At 61.0% G+C, this 18,930-nt stretch overlaps 1 protein-coding gene across 4 annotated transcripts; it reads left to right on the top strand.

The window, feature by feature from the left end:
* Positions 1–10,577: 10,577 nt before the first annotated feature.
* On the top strand, positions 10,578–18,655 carry KLC3 (kinesin light chain 3). 4 transcript variants are annotated; one of them, XM_075015945.1, is made up of 13 exons: positions 10,578–10,606; positions 11,763–12,042; positions 12,531–12,758; positions 13,091–13,169; positions 14,486–14,711; positions 15,103–15,190; positions 16,315–16,416; positions 16,499–16,672; positions 16,941–17,040; positions 17,191–17,234; positions 17,390–17,517; positions 18,127–18,199; positions 18,300–18,655. In XM_075015945.1, the coding sequence occupies exons 2-13, from the start codon at positions 11,776–11,778 to the stop codon at positions 18,351–18,353; spliced, it is 1,563 nt and encodes a 520-aa protein (XP_074872046.1). In that variant the 5' UTR covers positions 10,578–10,606; positions 11,763–11,775; the 3' UTR covers positions 18,354–18,655. The 4 variants fall into 4 exon arrangements, with proteins under 4 accessions (XP_074872046.1, XP_074872045.1, XP_074872047.1 ...); XM_075015944.1 differs by having other exon boundaries at positions 10,581–10,685; XM_075015946.1 differs by lacking the exon at positions 17,390–17,517 and having other exon boundaries at positions 10,581–10,685.
* Positions 18,656–18,930: the final 275 nt, after the last annotated feature.

Raw genomic sequence — 18,930 nt, 5'->3', positions numbered from 1 at the left:
CGTTTCTCGCTCTCCGTCTCCTCCATCTCCCTCGTGCTGCTCCTGCGCACCTCCTCTGCCGGACCATGTGGGTTGGGGAGGGCAGGTCCCACAACGGCACATTGTCTTCAACAGCTGCACCAAGGACCACGGGCCCTGGGATGGGGGTGGGCTGGGCTCTGTATGCCCACGTGCAGGGGGGCACTGTACTGTCAGACAGCTCTATGAAGGGGACCCTTCCTGGTGGCTTGGCATCTCCTGCCAGATCTCACAGATCTGCAGCAGGCCTGGGCCCCTGCAGGGTGCCAAGGCCGGGGATCTAAGCCAGTGTTCCTGTAAGCTGAGAGCTTGGGCAGCCACCCAGGAGAGATTCGGGTGCTACCCAGCTGGTAAGCAGAGCACCCACGGTCGGCAGCCTGGGGTTCTATGGTTGGTGCACCCCGGCACATACCTCGGTGCGCAGAATAAAAACTATTCTGCACATGGATGGGAAAAAATGAGTGGGAACATCCCAAGCCTGGTTCCTTGGCAGGCAGAGCCAGGCTGGAAAGGCAGAGCGTGACGTGCAGGCCTGGGGCATTGTCTGCTGGGGCCCCACACACCCTTTTGGGCAGCACACAACTCCACACCCCTCGGGGGGTCAAAAAATCGAAGGGGATGGGTTTGTGTAAATATGCAAATTAGCCCAAGAACTAATTTGTGTGGCATGGTCACAAAGTAGCAGGGCAGGGCCCTAATTTATCTCTCTCACTCTCTACCTCTCTCTGTCTCACACACACATTCACACACACACACGACCTAGGCAGGATGTTTTGCACACGCCGGAAGGTAACACACACACACACACACACACACACACACACACACACAAAGCCTAGGTAGGACGTTTGCACCCGCCGAAAGGTAACGTTCCACCGGACAGCAGCGCCACCTGCTGGCTGATGGGGGCGCTGGACCCGTCCCAGCCCCTGCTCTGCCCTGAGCAGGGGGTGGGTGCGTGTGAGTCGGGGGCCGGGGGACGTGGGACAGTGGGCGAGGCTCACCCCAAAGCACGGGAGGGCACCATAAGGGGCTGAGCAGCTCTGCTGGGTGGTGGGCTGCAGGTAGCGCCAGGGGTGCAGGGGGGGTCTGAGCTAAGGAGCCCAGCTCCACCTGCAGCAAGCAGGTGCTGAACCTCTGCACACAGCGGGCGGGGGGCCTGGGAATGGCAGAGCCTGGCAGGGGAATTCCGCAGTGGCTTCAGACCCGACTGTTTCTGGATTCTCCATGCCCCACCCCCACTGCCTCCCAGCACTCGCGGCTACCAGGAATCGATTGCCAGGGCCAAGAGCTGCTGGCATCCGGGAGGGTGGCATTGAATCCAGACAAAGCTGCATGGAGCTGCAATCCTGACCTGAAGAGGAGGCATCCCCAGGAGAGAACGGGTGTCCCCCCCCGTCTGCCTCTGTCCACTGCAGAGACCCCCTCCAAACTCACCTGGGAGGAAATATGCCAGAGAAAAGCAGCACCCAGTCCATATCCCCCAAGGCAGGCAGTGCTGTGGAGTTCCAGGGTCCACCAGTCCCACCATCTTTAAACAGGGGCTGGGAGAGCCCTAATAAGCACCAGGCTGAAGGGCCAGGAACCTCTGTGCCAAACAACTCCATGTTTGCACCATCAGCCCCTCCTCCAGCTCCCAGCAATTTTCAAGGCCATTTGAATCGGATGGATGGATTGGGGAAAAAATACCAAGTTCATCTTAACCTCGTCTATTGGGGGGAGTCCGTCACCATGGCCTCTGGGCACCTCCCAATCATCTGTGTCTATTCTCTGCACAGCAGGAAGTAAAGAAATGATGGAGATTTGAAATGGTGGGGAAACTGAGGCACGGGAGCACTAAAGATGCTTACCCGGCTGTCCTTGGGTGAGCTTGGAAGCCGTGGAGGGGGTCAGAACAGGGGCTGTTTACTTCTGGTATTTTAGCCATTTGTTGCCCTGAAACCCCACGCTAGCAGCTGACCACTTTGGCCTGAAGCAGAGGTGTGAAATCTGGAAATGGGCAGGTTTCCCCTGAGGATGACAGAGAATATTTCTGCCAAGTCTGAAGCTATTCCATCCCCCTGTTTCCAAGTCACAGACTGCAGGAAAATGAGCTTGTCTGTAGCAAAGATGTAGGCTTGGAGTGTGGGCATAAAAATGTCATCATAGTGATGGGAACAGGCGCAATGTTTGCTGTAAGTTTTGCTTCTTCTTGGCCCTGCAAACTAAGTCGTGTGAGGTTCTTTTGTTAGTTCTGCAGTAACAATAAACTCCTGGCCGAGATGCTCCATAAAATCAGTTGATGCGAGTGGCGGATGGCGGCATTGCTAAGGAGAAGTGTGAAACCCACCACCAACAGCCAGAGGGGCCCGGGCAGGGCTCAGCCATCTTTCCGAGATGGCGTGCCGAAATCTGACCTTTTGACCTCTGTGTACGGACCGAGTGCCAGTGATACTTTTTTAAAGTCACTAATAGTCCTACTTACAACAGTTTCACCAGTAAATAAATTCAGATGCAGCACTTGACCACGTAGGTGATGGTTGGGAGCATTATCTGGCCTTTTGTTAATCTGCAGGCGACCTGGCTTTGAGCAAGCTGGCTGCGTGGGGGTGGTGGGGCGGGGCTGAGCTGAGCTCTCATCACATGTGCCAAGGAAAATCAGCTCATGTGCCACTCGCTCTGGGGGCTACTGGCCCCTGCCCAACAGTAGCCATCAATGGACAACTATGGGAAAACCCTGAGATTAACCCCACATAAGGATCAAGGATTACAGCACGACATGGCTCAAACTGTAACAGGGAGGGCGCCAGGTCAGTCTGTATTCTAACAAAACCAAGCAGTGGAAATGGAGCAGTTTAAAGACGACCATGATTTATTCGGTGACAAGCTCTTGTGGGACAGACCCTCTTCATCAGCTCGATCGTGTTTGTGACTGATTAGAAGAAGTGGTTCTGTCCCACAAGAGCTGGTCACCGAATAAATCATTTTCTATGGCTCACATGGGCAGTCACAAGTATAAAGATGGGGGTTTTACCAGGGCTCTCTGGAGCCAGGCCTGCAGAGCCTGCGGGTATCAAATTGCAAGCGACAGAGCTCAGCTCCTCGCTTGTGTTTCAGCTCAGTGGCTGCAAGCCTGACTCATGCTATGACAGATTGGCAACTATAACGAGAAGTCCTGTAGCACCTTGTAGACAAACAGCTATTTTGAAGCCTAAGCGTTTGTGGGCAAAGGCCCACTTCATCAGATGTCAGTTGCATCTTTGCGCAGGAAAGCCCATGCTCCAAAATATCTGTTCTTCTATAAGGTGTCACACGACTTCTTGTTGTTTTTGCAGATACAGACTAACACAGCTACCCCTCTGATACTGGTAACTATGAGACCATCTGTAGGCCTTGTGTGTGAGTGGATGCACATGCTGCTTTCCCTGCTGTGTTCTCAATAACGTGGCGCATCTTCTCTTCCCCTGAAGAAAGATCCTGGTGATTTTTATAAGCATAATATGCTCCTGCCTGGCACCTTCCCACCACTTAGACAAAGCCACTCTCAGGCTATGTCTACACTGCCAGCTGTTTCAGAAATAATGTATTTCAGCACTCCAAGGCAGCTGAGCGTATAGCTGCACCGAGCCAATAACCTGATGAATGTCTCATTTGGCTAACAAAGTGTGGTGTAGCTTCTTGTTCAGGTCTCACATGCTCTGTGGGAATACTTTCGAGGTCACATCCTTTGCATGCTCTGGAACCTGCTGAATCAGGAAATACATAAAAGAGAAAAGTGCTGATCTAACTAAAAACCCTGTGAACCGTAAACAGAGGCGGGTGAAATATTCATCACCTGCTTATTAATATTAGTCAGGTGGGAGTTAACCTTCCACAGATGTAGTGATAGAAAAAATGGTGACAAATCATTGCTGCCTCAGAATGGTGTATGAGGATCCGAGGCAGGACAGTAACACAGTCCCTTTACTCCGTCCTTTCCCGAGTTTCCTGTTTTCGTCTCTAACATCCCAGCTCTGACAGCGGCCAGAAGCTGCGTGAGAACCCAGCACCGGTAGATGGTGGAGAATCTGCCCCTGCACAGCTGCTTTGCTGAGATCTTGTTGGTCAGGAGCCCTGCAGCAAGAGCTGCAATATCTGTATTATTCACTGGGGCAGCTGTTGTGAGAGCTGTGCAATGGTCCAATCTCATTTTATAGCCTAGCTAAATTCTTGGGCTCATCGAAGTCCTGTTCCAGGAAGTTTCACTGGTTAATCATGCCCATTGAATACAACTGCTTCCTTTCACAGGTTGGACCTCTCTAGCCCGGCACCCTCTGGTCCAGCAACATCCGTAGTCCAGCATGATTCTAGTTAACCACTTACCATGGGTGCGGCCAAGTTTCCTGTGGTCCCAGAATGTTTGTTTCCAGACACCGGTCCTGGCTGTCCGTGTTCTGTGCTGTTATTTAGCAATAATTTACCCTACATGTCTTCTAAGGGCCCAGTGAGCAGTGGACGCTTTAGTGATGTGCTAGAAGATATTGACCTCCTGTGGATCGGCAAATTCTCTGGTTCAGCACAGGTTGAGGATTGGCCTGCTAAACCCAGGGCTGTGAGTTCCCATTGACGGATCTGGGGCAAATGGAGGTGGGAGGAAAGGGGTGATAGTGCTTGGTCCTCCCAAGAGGGCAGGGGCCTGGACTCAGTGACTTCCCAAGGTCCCTTCCAGCTCCATGAGATGTGTGTAACACTGGCCAGGTCCCAAGGTGCTGGACTAGAGAGATTCAACTTGTGTTGGTTTTTTTGATTTCCTGCCATTTAACCCCCAGGGATGTTATTGTCCGTGGCATGGCCTTCTAGAACATTGTTGCAACCATGGTTCTATACTTGTCCCTACCCTTGTGCGATGTGTGCCCCGCAAGAGGTCTAGGACGAGGTGATGATCTGCTGGTTCTGATTTTATGATCTGAGCTCTCGTATCCTGTGGGCACTTGGTGATGTGGACCTTAGGTGTGTGCCGGGCTGCAGGTGCCAGGCCCTGGAGTAACACCCACAGAATAGCTGGACAGCATGTCAGGGAAGGGCCCGTCAAGGAACATTCAACAAACGATGAAGCATGTGAGGTACCATCTACCCTGAACGGCCTTTCCGGCAAACCTTCAACCCGGCACGTGGGCCGTGATGGACACCTGCACAGAACCGAGTCACGCAGGGACGGCTGACTCCAAAGTCCGCCTTGGGATGTGCTGTTACACAGGAGGACAATGGGAATCCCCTCACATGGCTGAGGAGATATAAAGAGCCCTGAGACCCCCCCAATTTTTGTCTCCGATCCGGCTTCTCACCTCTGGAGCATCTTGGCTATGAACGGAAGCTCTGAACAAAGGACGGATGACCCAGCCCAGCCCAGCCAGGGTTCTCTCCAAGTTTTCCCTTCCATGGCGGGAATAAATGTTGTTCCATACACTGAGGGGAGTGCACCATCCATAGAAGCACAGGCTGCCGGCTGTGGGCGCTCTGCTAATCAGCTGGGCAGTGTTTGAATCTCTCCTGGGCGGCTGCCCAAGCGCTGGGTTCCTTTTAAGCTGGGTCTGCACCAGGCCCCAGTGTCCTGCCAGCTGGGCCCCCCAACCCCTCCAAACCAGGCCCTGGTGCCCCCCCCAGCTGGGGCTCCCTGCCACACCAGACCCCCTTATTCCCCCACTGTGCTCCCTCGCTTGCTGTCTCAGGCCTGATGGAAGCTGCCTGCTGGCTGGACTCGCCCTTGTGCCAGTGCCAGCCTGAGGGAGCCGAGGGGGTGGTTTTCGGCTGGGGAGGAGGGGACCCCAGCTCCTGGCAGATGATGTGGGGGGCCTTGCTGGTGCCACGCTGGGGGTCCTAGGGCCGCTCTATGCGGAGCTGGGTGGGGCACAGCCCCGGGACGGGGTGAGCCTGTCACAGGGCATGGCGCCGTTCCCAGGGCAGTGCCAGCCCAGCAAGCTGCGAGAGGTGGCTGTGTCCACTACAGCATGTGGGCCCCTGCCACAGCCCCTACAACGTCTCTTTCCCCTTTTTGCCACCGGCTCACACCTTCCACACAGGGCCGACAAGTCGCACGCAGCATCTGCCAACCTGTGCCAGGAGCTCACTTGCAGCTGTGCCCCACACCTGAGCTGTGGGGCAGCGGGGGGCAAAGCTCTTGGCTGGCAGACTCCTTCCTCCCCTGCTGCCCCTGGCTCGGATGGCACCCAGGAAAGCTCACGACCCTCTGGCACGGGGCACTGCCCCAGAGGAGCTGAGCCCTGCATGTGCCAAAGCCCCACACAGTGCTGGCAGGGGGAACTTCACCACCGCTCAGCTAAACTCTGCTGTGGTGGTGAAGAAGCTATTTCCAGACTGTGTGCGCTCCAACCCGGCAGCGGGTAAACAGCATCTTCTGGGGGCACATCACCTCATCGAGCCATTTGCCTAGTTTTACAAGCGGCTACAGAAAAACCTCAGTTAAGTCAGTAGAATCTAAAAGTGCATTGCAACAGCAGCTGATTTCTACTGCTTCATATGCCGTAGGCTGAAATGTAAGGACGATATTTCCATTCCAGAAACAGCAAGAAGTCCTGTGGCACCTTACAGACTAACAGATATTTTGAAGCATGAGCTTTCGTGGGCAAAGACCCACTGCATCAAATGTTGCATCTGACAAAGCGGGTTTTTGCCCACTGAAGCTTATACTCCAAGATATTTGTTAGTCTATAAGGTGCCACAGGACTTCTTGTTGTTTTTGAAGATACAGACTAACTCGGCTCCCCCTCTGATACCTATTTCCAATTCATTGGCTTGATAAGAAGGGGGCACGAAGTCGGCACATTTTCAGCAGCCGTCTTCTGGGATATTTTGTGGTTTTGTAAGTAAGTCGTTTTTAAGCGGGTGTGACTTGGTGGTACGCAAAACCAAGCTGACTCCTGAAAAGGGGATAGTCATCTGGAAAGGTGGATTGGTGTTTGTTTCAAGACCTCAGATTACTTTAGGACCATATTTCTTAAGTGGTGGTGTGTGCACCTTTAGGGCTGGGGTCAGCAACCCCCCAGCACTGGGACCAAGAGCAGCACATGAGCTGATTTTCATCAGCATGAGAGGCAAGACCTCAGCCCCGCACCTTCACCCCTACCGCAGCCGGGAGCTTGCTCAAAGGCAGGCCACCCGGTGATTGACAAAAGACCAGCTTATGCTACCTACACAGTAAAGTTCCACATCTGAATTTATTAGCGAAACTTCTGTAAGTAGGACTATTAGCGACTTTAAAAAGTATCACCAGCACTTGGCCTGTACCTAGAGGTCAAAAGGTCAAATTTTGGCCGTCCACCTTGGAAAGGTGGCTGACCCCTGGAATAGGGGTACAAGAGAGAAGTCTGGGGGTACTTATAATTGTCTTTTTTTTTTAAAAATGGGGTACTTCATAAAAAAAAAAAGATTGAGAAACATGGATCTTCCTTCTGTTCAGCAGATGCTGGGAGTGGACAACAACGAAGGAGTGACCACCCAGTAATCCACCACAGCCCCTGGCGCTGGTCACTGACCGAGGGCAGGACCCTGGGCTGGATGGATCTCTGCTCTCGTGCGGTGGGGCTGTTCTTACGTTACAAGTCACGTAACGTTACGATGTCTCCAGATAGCCAGGGTGCGAGATAACAACCGTGTCAAATAACAATCTCGACCCACTAGGGAAGGTGCCTTTATACAGTTTCCCCATCCGCAAATCCAGCCCTTTGGAGCCGTCCCTACAGCATCACCCTGCACGGAAATGTCCCTGGTGTTTCCTAGCTCCTCCCAGGTACCCAGGGTGCTGCTGGATGCGGGTGGGGTCTCCCCAGATGTGGCAGCAGCTCGTCTCTCTCTTGGCACCTCTGTCGGCCTCCCTGGCATGAGATATAGCTGTAACATCTCCTCCTAGACGTTGACGTTCCTAGGGCTGGTTCAGAGCTGGGCCAGCACACCCCCTTTCCCCGTGGCTGGTGATCCGGTACCTCTGCCTGCGTCCGGCTGCAGCGTGGCAGGCGCATGTAGCCACCATGGGTGCTGGCAGTCACACGCACCAGTGGGGAATGGTTCAGTGCGATCGCCAAGCCAGGCACTCAGGGAGCAGAGCTCCGCACTGTGCTGAGCAGCCAGCGTCGGGCACTAGCGTACAGCAGCTGCGAGGGTCGATCTAGGTCCTGGGGCATCCATGCTGGCACAGCCTTGACCTCTGAAGCAGCCTGCAGCTCTACGCTGCTCGGGGCGCCAGTGGGACGCCAGCACTGGGGCTGGTGCTAACGGCAGCAGGAGACAAAGATGAGGGCAGACAGGTGACAACTGCGGCACGAGACAGCTAAAGTCAGTTTCACTCTGAAGGGCAGGCTGGGCCTCCGCAGGTACCCAGGTAAACCAGCCTGAGCCCCGTTCTCCATCGGACAACCAGAGACCCACAAGCACTTTGTCGCCCCATTGCCTGGAGGGAGCAGAGAAAGGCAGGCAGGTCTGGGAACAGGCCGCCCAGCCTGGCATAGTAATCCCAGCTCTGTCCCTGGCCAGCTGGGGACCCTGCACAGCCCCAGCCTCGCCTGACCTCAGGCTGTTCCACTTCTATCTTTTCACCTTATCCTGGAAGCTCTCCAGGGCAGTGACTGCCTCTCCCTAGATGTACAAGTAGCACCTGTAAGATGGGGGCCCTGATCTCAGCTGGGGTTTGTGCAGCACCTGGCACAATGGGAACCTGATATCCACTGGGGTCTGGGCAGCGCCTGGCACAATCAGGGCCCTGATCTCAGCACAGTGGAGCCACTGATCTTTTCTGGATCCCTGGGTGGTACGTACCCTGCCACAAGCAGCAATAACAATAGGACCCGGGAGGCTGGTCCTCATCTGTGAATGGTCCGTCCTGCCTTTGATAACAATAACTCCTCTGGCCACACGACGCCGGCACAGTCGTGTGCTGGCACGGTGCCAGCGCCCCAGAAGAGGTGAGGGCAAACTGCTGGGGTAGCAGCAGCTGCTCTGGAACCCAAGGCCCCCACTTGCGGCCCCCAGGCCCTGCTCCAGCCATGATCCATGACCAAGAGCCTGTTTCACTTGACATATTTGCAGCTCCCGGATTTGCCCGACGTTCCCTGCTTGGCGAGTGCTGGCTGGGGATCTGCCTACAGCTTCCACGCCTGTCAGAGGGCAGCTCATCTGCCTGCCATCATCTTCCCAGGTGCACCCAGCACTGCTCTAGCTGGGCCTTCGCTCCCATCTCCCGGGCAGGGAGGCCGGTGGAGTCTCCTGGAGCCGGTCTATGCCCCATGCAGGGGACTTGTGACACCAGCCAGAAGTACCGAGGATGTGGAGAGGCACAGGGAGCAGGTCCCCTTCTCAGCCAGGCCACCAAGCAGCCTCTGCCCTTGAGGGGAGTCCTAGAGTAGCAGGTCCCATGACCAGAGGCCCCGGTGAGGGGCACAGTCTGGATGCTCAGCCGGAGAGCAGGCCAGGGAGCCGTTAGGGTACGGGGCCCACGTCAGTTACAGTCAGGTCCCCCTGTGAGTGTGAGGGGGCCTTCAATGGAGCAGAGACAGAGACCTGTCTGCCAGACTGGAGCTGGCACATGAGCCCCACTCCCAGACTCCCACCGCGAGGGGCAGATGCACCTGGGGCCAGAGTGCAATTCCCTGCCCTACCCCCTAGCCCAGCCCAGGCCCCTGGCCGGCTGGTCGGAGCATGGCTCCAGCCCCCAGCATTGTGCCCGTTTCCTGCCCACCATGGCCCACGGGGGGGTGAGGGTGAGGCTAGATGCCCCAGGGCCTGCGGAAGTGTAAAACACCCCACTGGGGTCACTCTAACTTACAGCTAGCTGCTCCTTGTGGACCCCATGGGGTCCCTGATCACCGCAGAGGGCTCATCCAGCCGCCCCCTGGTCCAGGGCTGGCAGCAAAGAGCCAGCCCCAGGGGTTACGGCTCTGGGTTGGCACGTGGGGGCAGGAGCCTGGCCCAGGGGATTAAGGCACCAACCTGGCACTTGGGCAGGGGGGAGGGAGGCAGGCTCAAGGGGTTATGGCCCCAGGATGGCACTCGGGGCAGGGAGCTCGGCCCATTGGCTTATGGCACCTGACCAGCCTGGGGGTTATGGTCCTGGGCTGGCACTCGGGGGCGAGGGGGGTGGGCAGGGCCAGCCAAGGGGTTAAGGCACCTGCCCAGCCCAGAGGGTTAAGGTGCCAGCCGGGCCCAGGGGGTTATGGTCCTCGGCTGACACTCAGTGGTGGGGCCGGTCAGGGGGTTAAGGCACCGGCCTGGCACTCGGGGGAGGGGGGCCGGTCAGGGGGTTAAGGCACTGGCCCGGCCCAGGGGATTATGGTCCTAGGCTGGCATGAGGGGGCGGGGGCCCGGCCCAGAGGGGCTGTTCCCTCAAAGCCGGGCAAGCCCAAAGCCTATGGGGCTGGGGGTCAGACAGGGGGTGTGGGAGGGGACGTGCCTCGCCCACCCCTCGCCAGGCCCCCGCTCCACAGGCCGGGGCCGCCGCAGGGGATCAGGCCCCCGGAAAGGGGGGCGCGGCCCCACCCCACGCAGCCGGGGGGGGCATCTGGCCCCGCCCGGGAGGTGGGTGGAGCCCGGTGCATTGTGGGGCCGCCCATGGCAGCACCAGGTGAGCGATGAGCTGGGGCAGGGCAGGGCAGCGGCTCTGGGCGCGGCGCAGGCGGCGGATGCTCCGGCTCGGCCGGCAGGTGGGTCTCGGCGGGGCTGGGGGCTCTGCAGCTCGGACCCCCGCGGCCGGGCCGACCCGAGCGCTGGGGCTGGATGCGGGCGAGCGCGTAACCCACGCGCGTGCGCGTGCACCCGCACCCCTGCCTCTCTGCACGGGTCCTGTGCGCGTGCACCCCTGCCTCTCTGCACGGGTCGTGTGTGCACGGGTTCTGTGCGCGTGCCCTGCGACTGGCGCAGGTGTGCGTCGTACGGCTAGACGGGCGTGCCGGTCCTGTTTGCACACCCCCCCCCCCCGTAGTGACCCGTGAGACTGTGCCCTGGGCGGGTACCAAGCTGTGGCCGGGCACCCGTGTGACCCTTTTGGCTCGGTGTGTACTCGGGCTGGAGTGTGGGGTGCATGGGGGGTGTGCTTGTGTGCAAGTAGGTTGTGCAGCTCACAAGTGTGCCCCGTTTGTGTAGGTGTGCCCTGTGGCGGGAGTGCAGGGTGGAGTGTGTATACATGCTTGTGCACAGGCCAGGTGTGCTGCTCACGTGTGCCCCCTGCCCAGGCATGCTTGGTTCTGTGCCCCGCTGGGAGGCTGGGCCGCGCCCACCCTGCTGCAGGCCGGGCCGGTTGGTATAGGCGTCTCGCTGTGCGTCAGGCTGGTGGGACTGGTTCTCCAGGTGGAGAGGAACGTGGCATCAAAGCTGCGAGCGAGCGGGGCCCTTACACCCCTGCACCGCTCTGGGCCCAGCCCTGCTTGGGCTGGCCATGAGGCGCAGGCCCTGGTCCCATCCTCATCCACTTGGACTACACCCTGGTGCTCCCGTCCTGCCCATCTGAGCTCGGTCCCTCTCTGCTGCCCCAGTGCCCGTCAGCCTCCCTGGAGATAGGGGTCTCTCTGGAGGTGCCTGTCTCCCTGCCCCGCTGGGCCCCACACATGGAAGGATCAGGCTCATTCCCTGTCCCCAGCTCTTGCCCCTCTTTTGGGCAGGTCGCCTGCTTGCAGCTTTGCCAGCTCCGGGGGCTGAGAGTTGCACCTTTGAGGGGAGACGGGTGCAGGAGCTGCCCGGCCAGGGGCAGAGGAGCCAGTGCTGAGGACACCCTCTCTCTGCAGGCTCTGCTGTGCCATGTCCCTGATGGTGGAGGCCAGCGAGAGCCAGCTGGGGAGCATGACAGCTGACGACATCGTGGCCGGCACGCGGCAGGTGACGAAGGGGCTTGAGGCACTGCGCAGTGAGAACAGGGCCCTGGCGCAGCAGCTGCAGGAGGCCCTGCTCCAAGGCCACGGACAGGAGGAGCTGCTGGGGAGCCAGGCCCTGGAGCTCCTGGAGGAGAAGTACGACCTGGTCCACAAGTCCCTGGAGCGCCTCGAGCTGGGGCTTGGTGAGGCGAAGGTACCGGCTGGGCTGTATTGCAGCTGTGGCAGGAGCCCCCAGCTACTCCAGTCCCACCTCTCCCAGCAGGGGGCGCTGTGGGGGCCCGGGGGGCAGGGAAGCTCCTGGCTACCCCAGCTCAGCTTCTCCCAGCAGGGGGCGCTGTGGGGGAATGGCAGGTCCTGGCTGTGCCATGCATGGCCTGTCCCAGCAGGGGGTGCTGTGGGGGCCCGGGGGGTAGGGAAGCTTCTGGCTACCCCAGCTCAGCTTCTCCCAGCAGGGGGCGCTGTGGGGGAATGGCAGGAGCTGGCTGTGGAGGGAGGTCCTGGCTGTGCCATGCATGGCCTGTCCCAGCAGGGGGCACTCTGGGGCACGGGAAGGCACCAGCTGTGGGGGGAGCTCCAGGCTATGCCCACCCTGGCATCCCACGGGGGTGCTCCCAATGGCCGGTGGCCAGCGCAGCAGGCAGGGACGGGGTTCCCCGCTGAGCTGCGCCCTGTCCTGCCCAGGTGCTGATCGCGCTGTCGTCCCACATGGGGGCGCTGGAGGCCGAGAAGCAGAAGCTGTGGGCGCAGGTGAACCGGCTCGGCCAGGAGAACCTGTGGTTGAGGGACGAGCTGGCGGTCACCCAGGAGCGGCTGCAGCAGAGCGAGGAGACGGTGGCGCAGCTGGAGGAGGAGAAGAAGCACCTGGAGTTCATGAACCAGCTGAAGCAGTATGACGCCAAGGAGGAGCAGGTGGGGTCACACCCGCTCCCCTGCACCAGCAGGGTGGGGGAGGGGAGAGGAGCAGGAGGGGCTCGGATGCCCCTGGCTGGCGGGAAGGGAGAGAAACAGGGGGTCCCAGACTCCCCCCACTGGGTGGTGGCGGCGGCCTCCCTGGCTGCACAGCACCCAGGTCCCACTTTGCAGGGCAGGACAGGGCCAGGCCTGGCCCAGCAGCAGCGTGGGACAGATCTCTGCCGTAGATGGGGGCTGGCCAGGGCTCTGATGAGGGGAGCTCAGGCACGTGGGGTGCTGGACGGTGGGGCAGGAGTGCTCAGCCCCAGCTTCCCTGCCTATACCCACAGCCAGAGTTGGAGGATACCCAGTGGCGGAAGGACAGCCTGGTCTCCCTGTTTGCCAGCGATGAGGAGGAGCAGCGGCAGGGTATGTGCCAGGGGCCCTGCCTGGGGAGCTGTGGGGCACGGGCTGCAGTGGGTTCAGGGCTGGCTCACTGCCCTGCATCCTGTGCTTCCTGCTGGCCCCCGTCCCTGGAGCCAGCAGGCCCAATGGGCTCAGCACCTTGGTTCTGCCCTCGGGGAGCAGCGACCTGGCTGCCTGTTTCTGCCAGCGTGATTTAATGTTAACAGTGCAAACAGAGCACCCCAAGATTTGAACCTGCTCCATCTGCCCTGCCATACCCAGTGTCCCTTCCTGGGCCTCCACCTCACCTGCTCTGCAATGCCCACCTGCCTGCCCTCCTCTGCTCCAGCCCACCCCCACCCCATGCGCCTGTCCTGTGAAACCCCCCAGCTCCTCTCTGCTCCAGCTGCCGTGCACCTGCTCTGGTTCACTTTCCCCAAGTTCCAGGGCCCTGGCCCCCTCTGCCTGCCTTCCAGGGCACCCACCCTGCTACCCTGCAAAGCTCGCCTGCCTGTGCCCTGGCCCTCCACCTGGCCAGCCCTCCTGTGCCCCTGCCCTGCAACGCTTGCTTGCCTGTGAGCCTGCCCACCCTTGTGCTCCATCTCAGCCTGGGCAGAGCCAGCTTCTCTACACACCTGGCCTGCCCAGGCTGGGACAGGGCATCAGGGGAGGCATTGCTGTATGGAAGCTTCAGCTGCTGGCCCCACTACCCATCACAGAGCACTCCCCATCTGCCCCAAACCCTAAGGGCTCTGAGCCACCCAGAAAGCAGGACCAGATGCTCTTTGGGTGGCTCAGGGCTTGCATGCTCCCCATAGGGCCCCGGGGCTGCCCCCATCCCTAGGGACAGCTGCTTCCTGGCATCTAATTTCTCCCCCCTCCCCCATGGGCTTTTAGAGCCCTTGCCCTGAAGTTCAGCACAGCCACGATGGGAGCATCCACCCAGCTCTAGGTGCTGAGTCCAGCATCCTGGGGCAGGGGCAAGAGGAGGGCCAGTATGGGGGTGGGGTAGATGAAGGGGACCTGGGGGAGGGGAAAGCAGGGTTGGGGTGGCAGGGGAGGGAAGCCCAGGGGTGTAGCGGCCTCCCCTGGCTGAGCTTCATCAGCTGGGGAGCAATGAGAGACACACCTGCAGTAGCCACCTGGATGGTTCTGGGGGGGGTGCAAGCAGGGGGTGAGATGGGGCTATGCTAGGCCCAAGGATCAGTCCCAGGGGAGGCTGGGGTGGGGGGCTGACTCAGTCTGTCCCAGCACTCGGCCCCGTGGCTGGGCGCAGAAGGCTGCTGGGGCAGGGGGTGGGGGGGCTTGCAGACATCTGCCTTCACCGGGGCTCTCCGCAGGGAGCCAGCCAATCAGCATGGCTGTGGCGGCAGCGCAGCGGGGTGGCTACGAGATCCCGGCACGCCTGCGCACGATGCACAACCTGGTGATCCAGTACGCCTCACGGGGGCGCTACGAGGTGGCAGTGCCACTCTGCAAGCAGGCCCTGGCGGATCTGGAGAAGAGCTCCGGGCACAGCCACCCCGACGTGGCCACCATGCTCAACATCCTGGCACTGGTGTACAGGTGAGGGCCATGGGCCTGTCCCCGTCCCCATGGGCTCCTGGCCACCATTCCAGTTCACTATTTCCATTGTGTGCAGAATAAATTTTGTTGTGTGCTGAGGCATGTGCTGATGTGCACCACCCACTGAAACACAGGCCGTGGGTGCTCTGCTAATCAGCTGGGCAGCACCTGACTCTCAAAAGCTCAGCTCGGAGGGAACACTGCTCTTAGCTGATTCATGGCACAGGCCACAGAGCTCACAGCCCCTCTCCCCCCGCCTGGCATGGGGCAGCGCTGCCTCCGGCACTGAAGGATGCTGTCAGCATGAGCCCTGGAGGGGGGAGTGGCCCCAGGGTCCCTGCCCTAGGCCAAAGCGGGGCATGCACCTTGGCGACACTGCTGCCCTCTGCAGGGACCAGAACAAGTACAAGGAGGCCACGGACCTGCTGAATGACGCACTGGACATCCGGGAGCAGACCCTGGGCGTGGAGCACCCGGCGGTGAGGAAGGAAGCTCCCTAGGTCAGACACCCTGGGACTGTGGGTCCCCCAGAGGCTGCTGGGAAGCAGGAAGGGCCTCCGCCCATCCTGGTGGCTCTTGGGTGCAGCTGGGTTTCCAGACGCATGCCCTGAATCCTGGAGAGCCATGTCCTTTGCCAACCAGCACCCACAGACGGGCCCCCATCAGCCAGCATGCTGGCCTTGCTCCCCACCGGCGCCACTGCGGGGAGGGGCTGGCGCAGCCAGGAGCACCCGCAGCCTGTGCCCCCCCCCTCTGCTCCCAACAGCACCTCCTGCTGGAACAGGCTGGAGAAGCTGGGAGCTCCCCTCAGCCCCCCTGCTAGGAGAAGCTGGTGCTGGAGTAGCTGGGAGTTGCCCCCACAGCCATCAGCCCCAACCTGCCCCCTGACTCCCCAGGGAGGGTGGGGCTGGAGTAGCTGGGAGCTCCCCCACCACCAGCACCCCCTACTAGGAGAGGCCGGGGGCTGGAATGGCCAGGAATTCCTGCCCTGCCCTCAGCTGGTTCCTGCCCTGCTCCCCACAGCACCTCCTGCTGGGAGAGGCTGGAGCTGGCATAGCCAGGGCTGCCCCCCAGCACCCTCTGCTGGGAGAAGCCAGGAGCTCCCTGTAACACCCCCTGCTGGGTGGGTGGGGACTGGTGTAGCTGGGGGCTCCCCCCACCATGCCCCCTGCTGGGAGAGATGGGGGCTGGAGAAGCTGGGGGATGCCCCCCTATGCCCCCTTGCTGGAAGAGGCGGGGGCTGGCATAAACAGGGGAAGCCCCCATGCTTGGAGAAGCCAGGAGTTGAGTAGCTAGGAGCTCCCCCCCCCCCGAGCTCATGCATCTCACAACACCCCCTGCTGGGAGAGGTGGGGGCTGGCATAACCAGGGGGTGCTGCCACTGAGCCCCATAGCAGGAGCTCCCCCACCCCTGAGCACCTCTTGCTGGAAGATGCAGGGGGATGGAGAAGCCAGGGGTTGCCCCCGTCCCAGCGCCCCCTGCTGGGAGAGGCCAGGCTGGGGGTGGAGGTCCAGGCAGGGGCTGCTCCCGGCAGGAAGGAGGGCCCCCCCCGCCTCCCCGGTGCTGCTGTGCTGGGCCCTAACGCTGCCCCTCCCCTGGCAGGTGGCTGCCACGCTGAACAATCTGGCCGTGCTGTACGGCAAGCGGGGCAAGTACCAGGAGGCGGAGCCCCTGTGCAGGCGGGCGCTGGCCATCCGGGAGAAGGTAAGGCTGCCCCTGCCGGCCGCCGGCCCCACTCCCGCTGCCGGCCCCGGGCCTGACGCGCTGCCTCTCCCTCCCCCACCAGGTCCTGGGCCCCGCACACCCCGACGTGGCCAAGCAGCTCAGCAACCTGGCGCTGCTGTGCCAGAACCAGGGCAAGTTCGAGGAGATGGAGCGTTACTACCAGCGGGCGCTGCGCATCTACCAGAGCCAGCTGGGCCCCCACGACCCCACCGTGGCCAAGACCAAGAACAACCTGGTCAGGGGGCTGGGGGTGGGGGAAGGGCCCCACCTGCCTCTGGGGGAGGGAGGTGGGGGAAGGGCCCCTGACTGCGCCGGGGGAGAGGTTAAGAGTGGGAGAAGGGGCCCCAGTCACTCCTGGAGGGGGGGGCTGCTAGCTTGGCCTTGCTGTGATCAGTGTGGGCAGGTGGCACTGCAGGAGGGGGGCTGACCTCCCCCCTGCTCCTTGGCCTGGCCTTCCAGGGGGAACAGGCCCATCTCCCCGTAACACTCCCTTCCCCCCACAGGCCACCTCCTACCTGAAGCAGGGCAAGTACCAGCAGGCAGAGGAGCTGTACAAGGAGATCCTCACCTTGCACAACAAGGAGCTGGCAGCTGCCCGTCACGGTGAGGCCACCTGGCTCCCCTGGGGGCAGAGGGCTGCCCGGCAGCAGGGCCAGGCTGCACCGAGCAGGGGTGAGGGGGAGTTGCCTTCCCCTGGGGTAGTGGGGCTCCAGGGACAAGGACTCAGTCCTGTGTCCTTCTCCCCCTATCCAGGTGACCCCTCAGCAGGCCAGAGCCGTGCAGAACCCCTGAGCCAGGTAAGTGCTGGGGCTGGTGCTGGGAGAGGGGTGGGGGGAAGGGAGTCTCAGGGCTGCGGGGGGAGTGGGGCCATCGTTGGCCTTGGACAAGGCGAGAAGTGGGGCTTGGGGGGCTCCCTGGGGGAGCTCTGTGCACCCAGCTCTGTCTCCCCCAGGACGCCCTGGGCAGCCTGTGGCGGAGCAGCTCCTTCTCCAAGCTGCGGGAGTCCATCCGGCGCGGCAGCGAGAAGCTCGTTTCCCGGCTGAAAGGCGAGAGTGTGCGGGCTGTCGAGCCCCAGGCTGGGTAAAGGGTCCCCCTGCTCCCACCCTGCCCCTGTGAGGGGCCCAGTGCCAGCTGCCTGGGCTCTCCCACCAGCCCCTGGCCTGCCAGAGTCCTGGAGCCTGTGGCTGGTGAGATGCCCCTGGCCGGTGAGATGCCCCTGGCCTTTGGCTCATTCCCGCCAGCGTCCTGTGTAAGCTGGGCCAGCTGCTCCAGCGCCCTTCAAATGCCATCCAGCCGCTAAGCAGTGCGCCCCCAGCCCTGGTTCTGCTTGCTCTGGGTGGTGCACATTCGCACATGCCCCAGTGCCAGTAACATTTATTCTGCACATGGGTGGAAAAGATTAGAGGGAGCATTGGTTACAGCAGCTGAGGGGGCTAGGAGCAGAGCCTTGCAGAGTCCCCCTCGCATGCCCCAGAGGTGGTTGCTCCCCTTTCCCACAGGGGTGACAGGGCCAATGGTTAGCTGGAAGGGTTGGGGGGGACCGGTCAAACCCAGGCTCTCCTCTGCCAGGGGTCAGCTCCAGCCTGCAGGTCACTTGGGGGGTGGACACCCCCTGTTTTTGCAGTCAGCTGCCCCCAGGCAGGAGCCACGACTCGGGCTGCTCCCTTCACCCCACGCTCTCTCCCGCAGGATGAAGCGTGCCAGCTCTCTGAACGTCCTGCACCTGGGTGAAAGGCCAGCGGCCCCAGCAGCTTTCCCCACGGTGAGAACCACTCCTGGTCCCCCAGGGAGCCTCTGTCTGCAGCCTGGGCCCCCGCCCCAGCACCCCTTAACTCCCTGTTCCCCCCTCTTCCCTTCTACAGGTGGCCAGCAGGAATCTCAGCTCCAGCAGCAGCTCTCTGTCCAGCGCAGGCTGAGGCACCTGTGTCTCCCCACTGCTGCCTGATATCTCTCCGGCGTGCAGAGCCAGGGGCACTGCTGTCCAGCCGGCCCCCAGCTCGGCCCTGGCTGGCTGCTCTGAATGTGCCCCTACCCTAGGAGAGAGATGGCTGGGCCCTTGCTGGGCCGTGCTCCGTAGCACAAGCTGCTTTCTCAGGAAGCCCATGGGCCAGGTCTGGCCCTGCCGCAGCTGCCTTAACGCCCCTGCCTGCACTGACCGGGGCTCGCTATTTATTCTATTTATAGGAGAGCAGAAGAGGCACACAGTGAATAAAGGTGTTTGGGGACAGCTGGCTGGGGTTCCCTCTCAGAGCTCCTCTCCAGGCGCCTGTGGGAGGCAGCAGGATGGCACGGGTGCCCCGCAGGCCAGCAATCTCCCCTGCCCCAGGCATAGCTCAGGCAAGCAGCAAGGCCTGAGCACCCCAGTGAAAATCCTGCAGCTGGGGGAATACCCCAGCCCTGCCCCCAGGCAGCAGGAGATACCTGGACACAGTGAGACTCAGCTGCAGTGCCAGGTGCCCTGGAGGAATAAGGGGGCTGCTCTCCAGCACTGCA

Source organism: Carettochelys insculpta, chromosome 22 (genome assembly GCF_033958435.1).
Source record: "Carettochelys insculpta isolate YL-2023 chromosome 22, ASM3395843v1, whole genome shotgun sequence".
Classification (NCBI taxonomy): domain Eukaryota; kingdom Metazoa; phylum Chordata; order Testudines; family Carettochelyidae; genus Carettochelys; species Carettochelys insculpta.
This window is presented reverse-complemented; position numbering and strand designations above follow the sequence as displayed.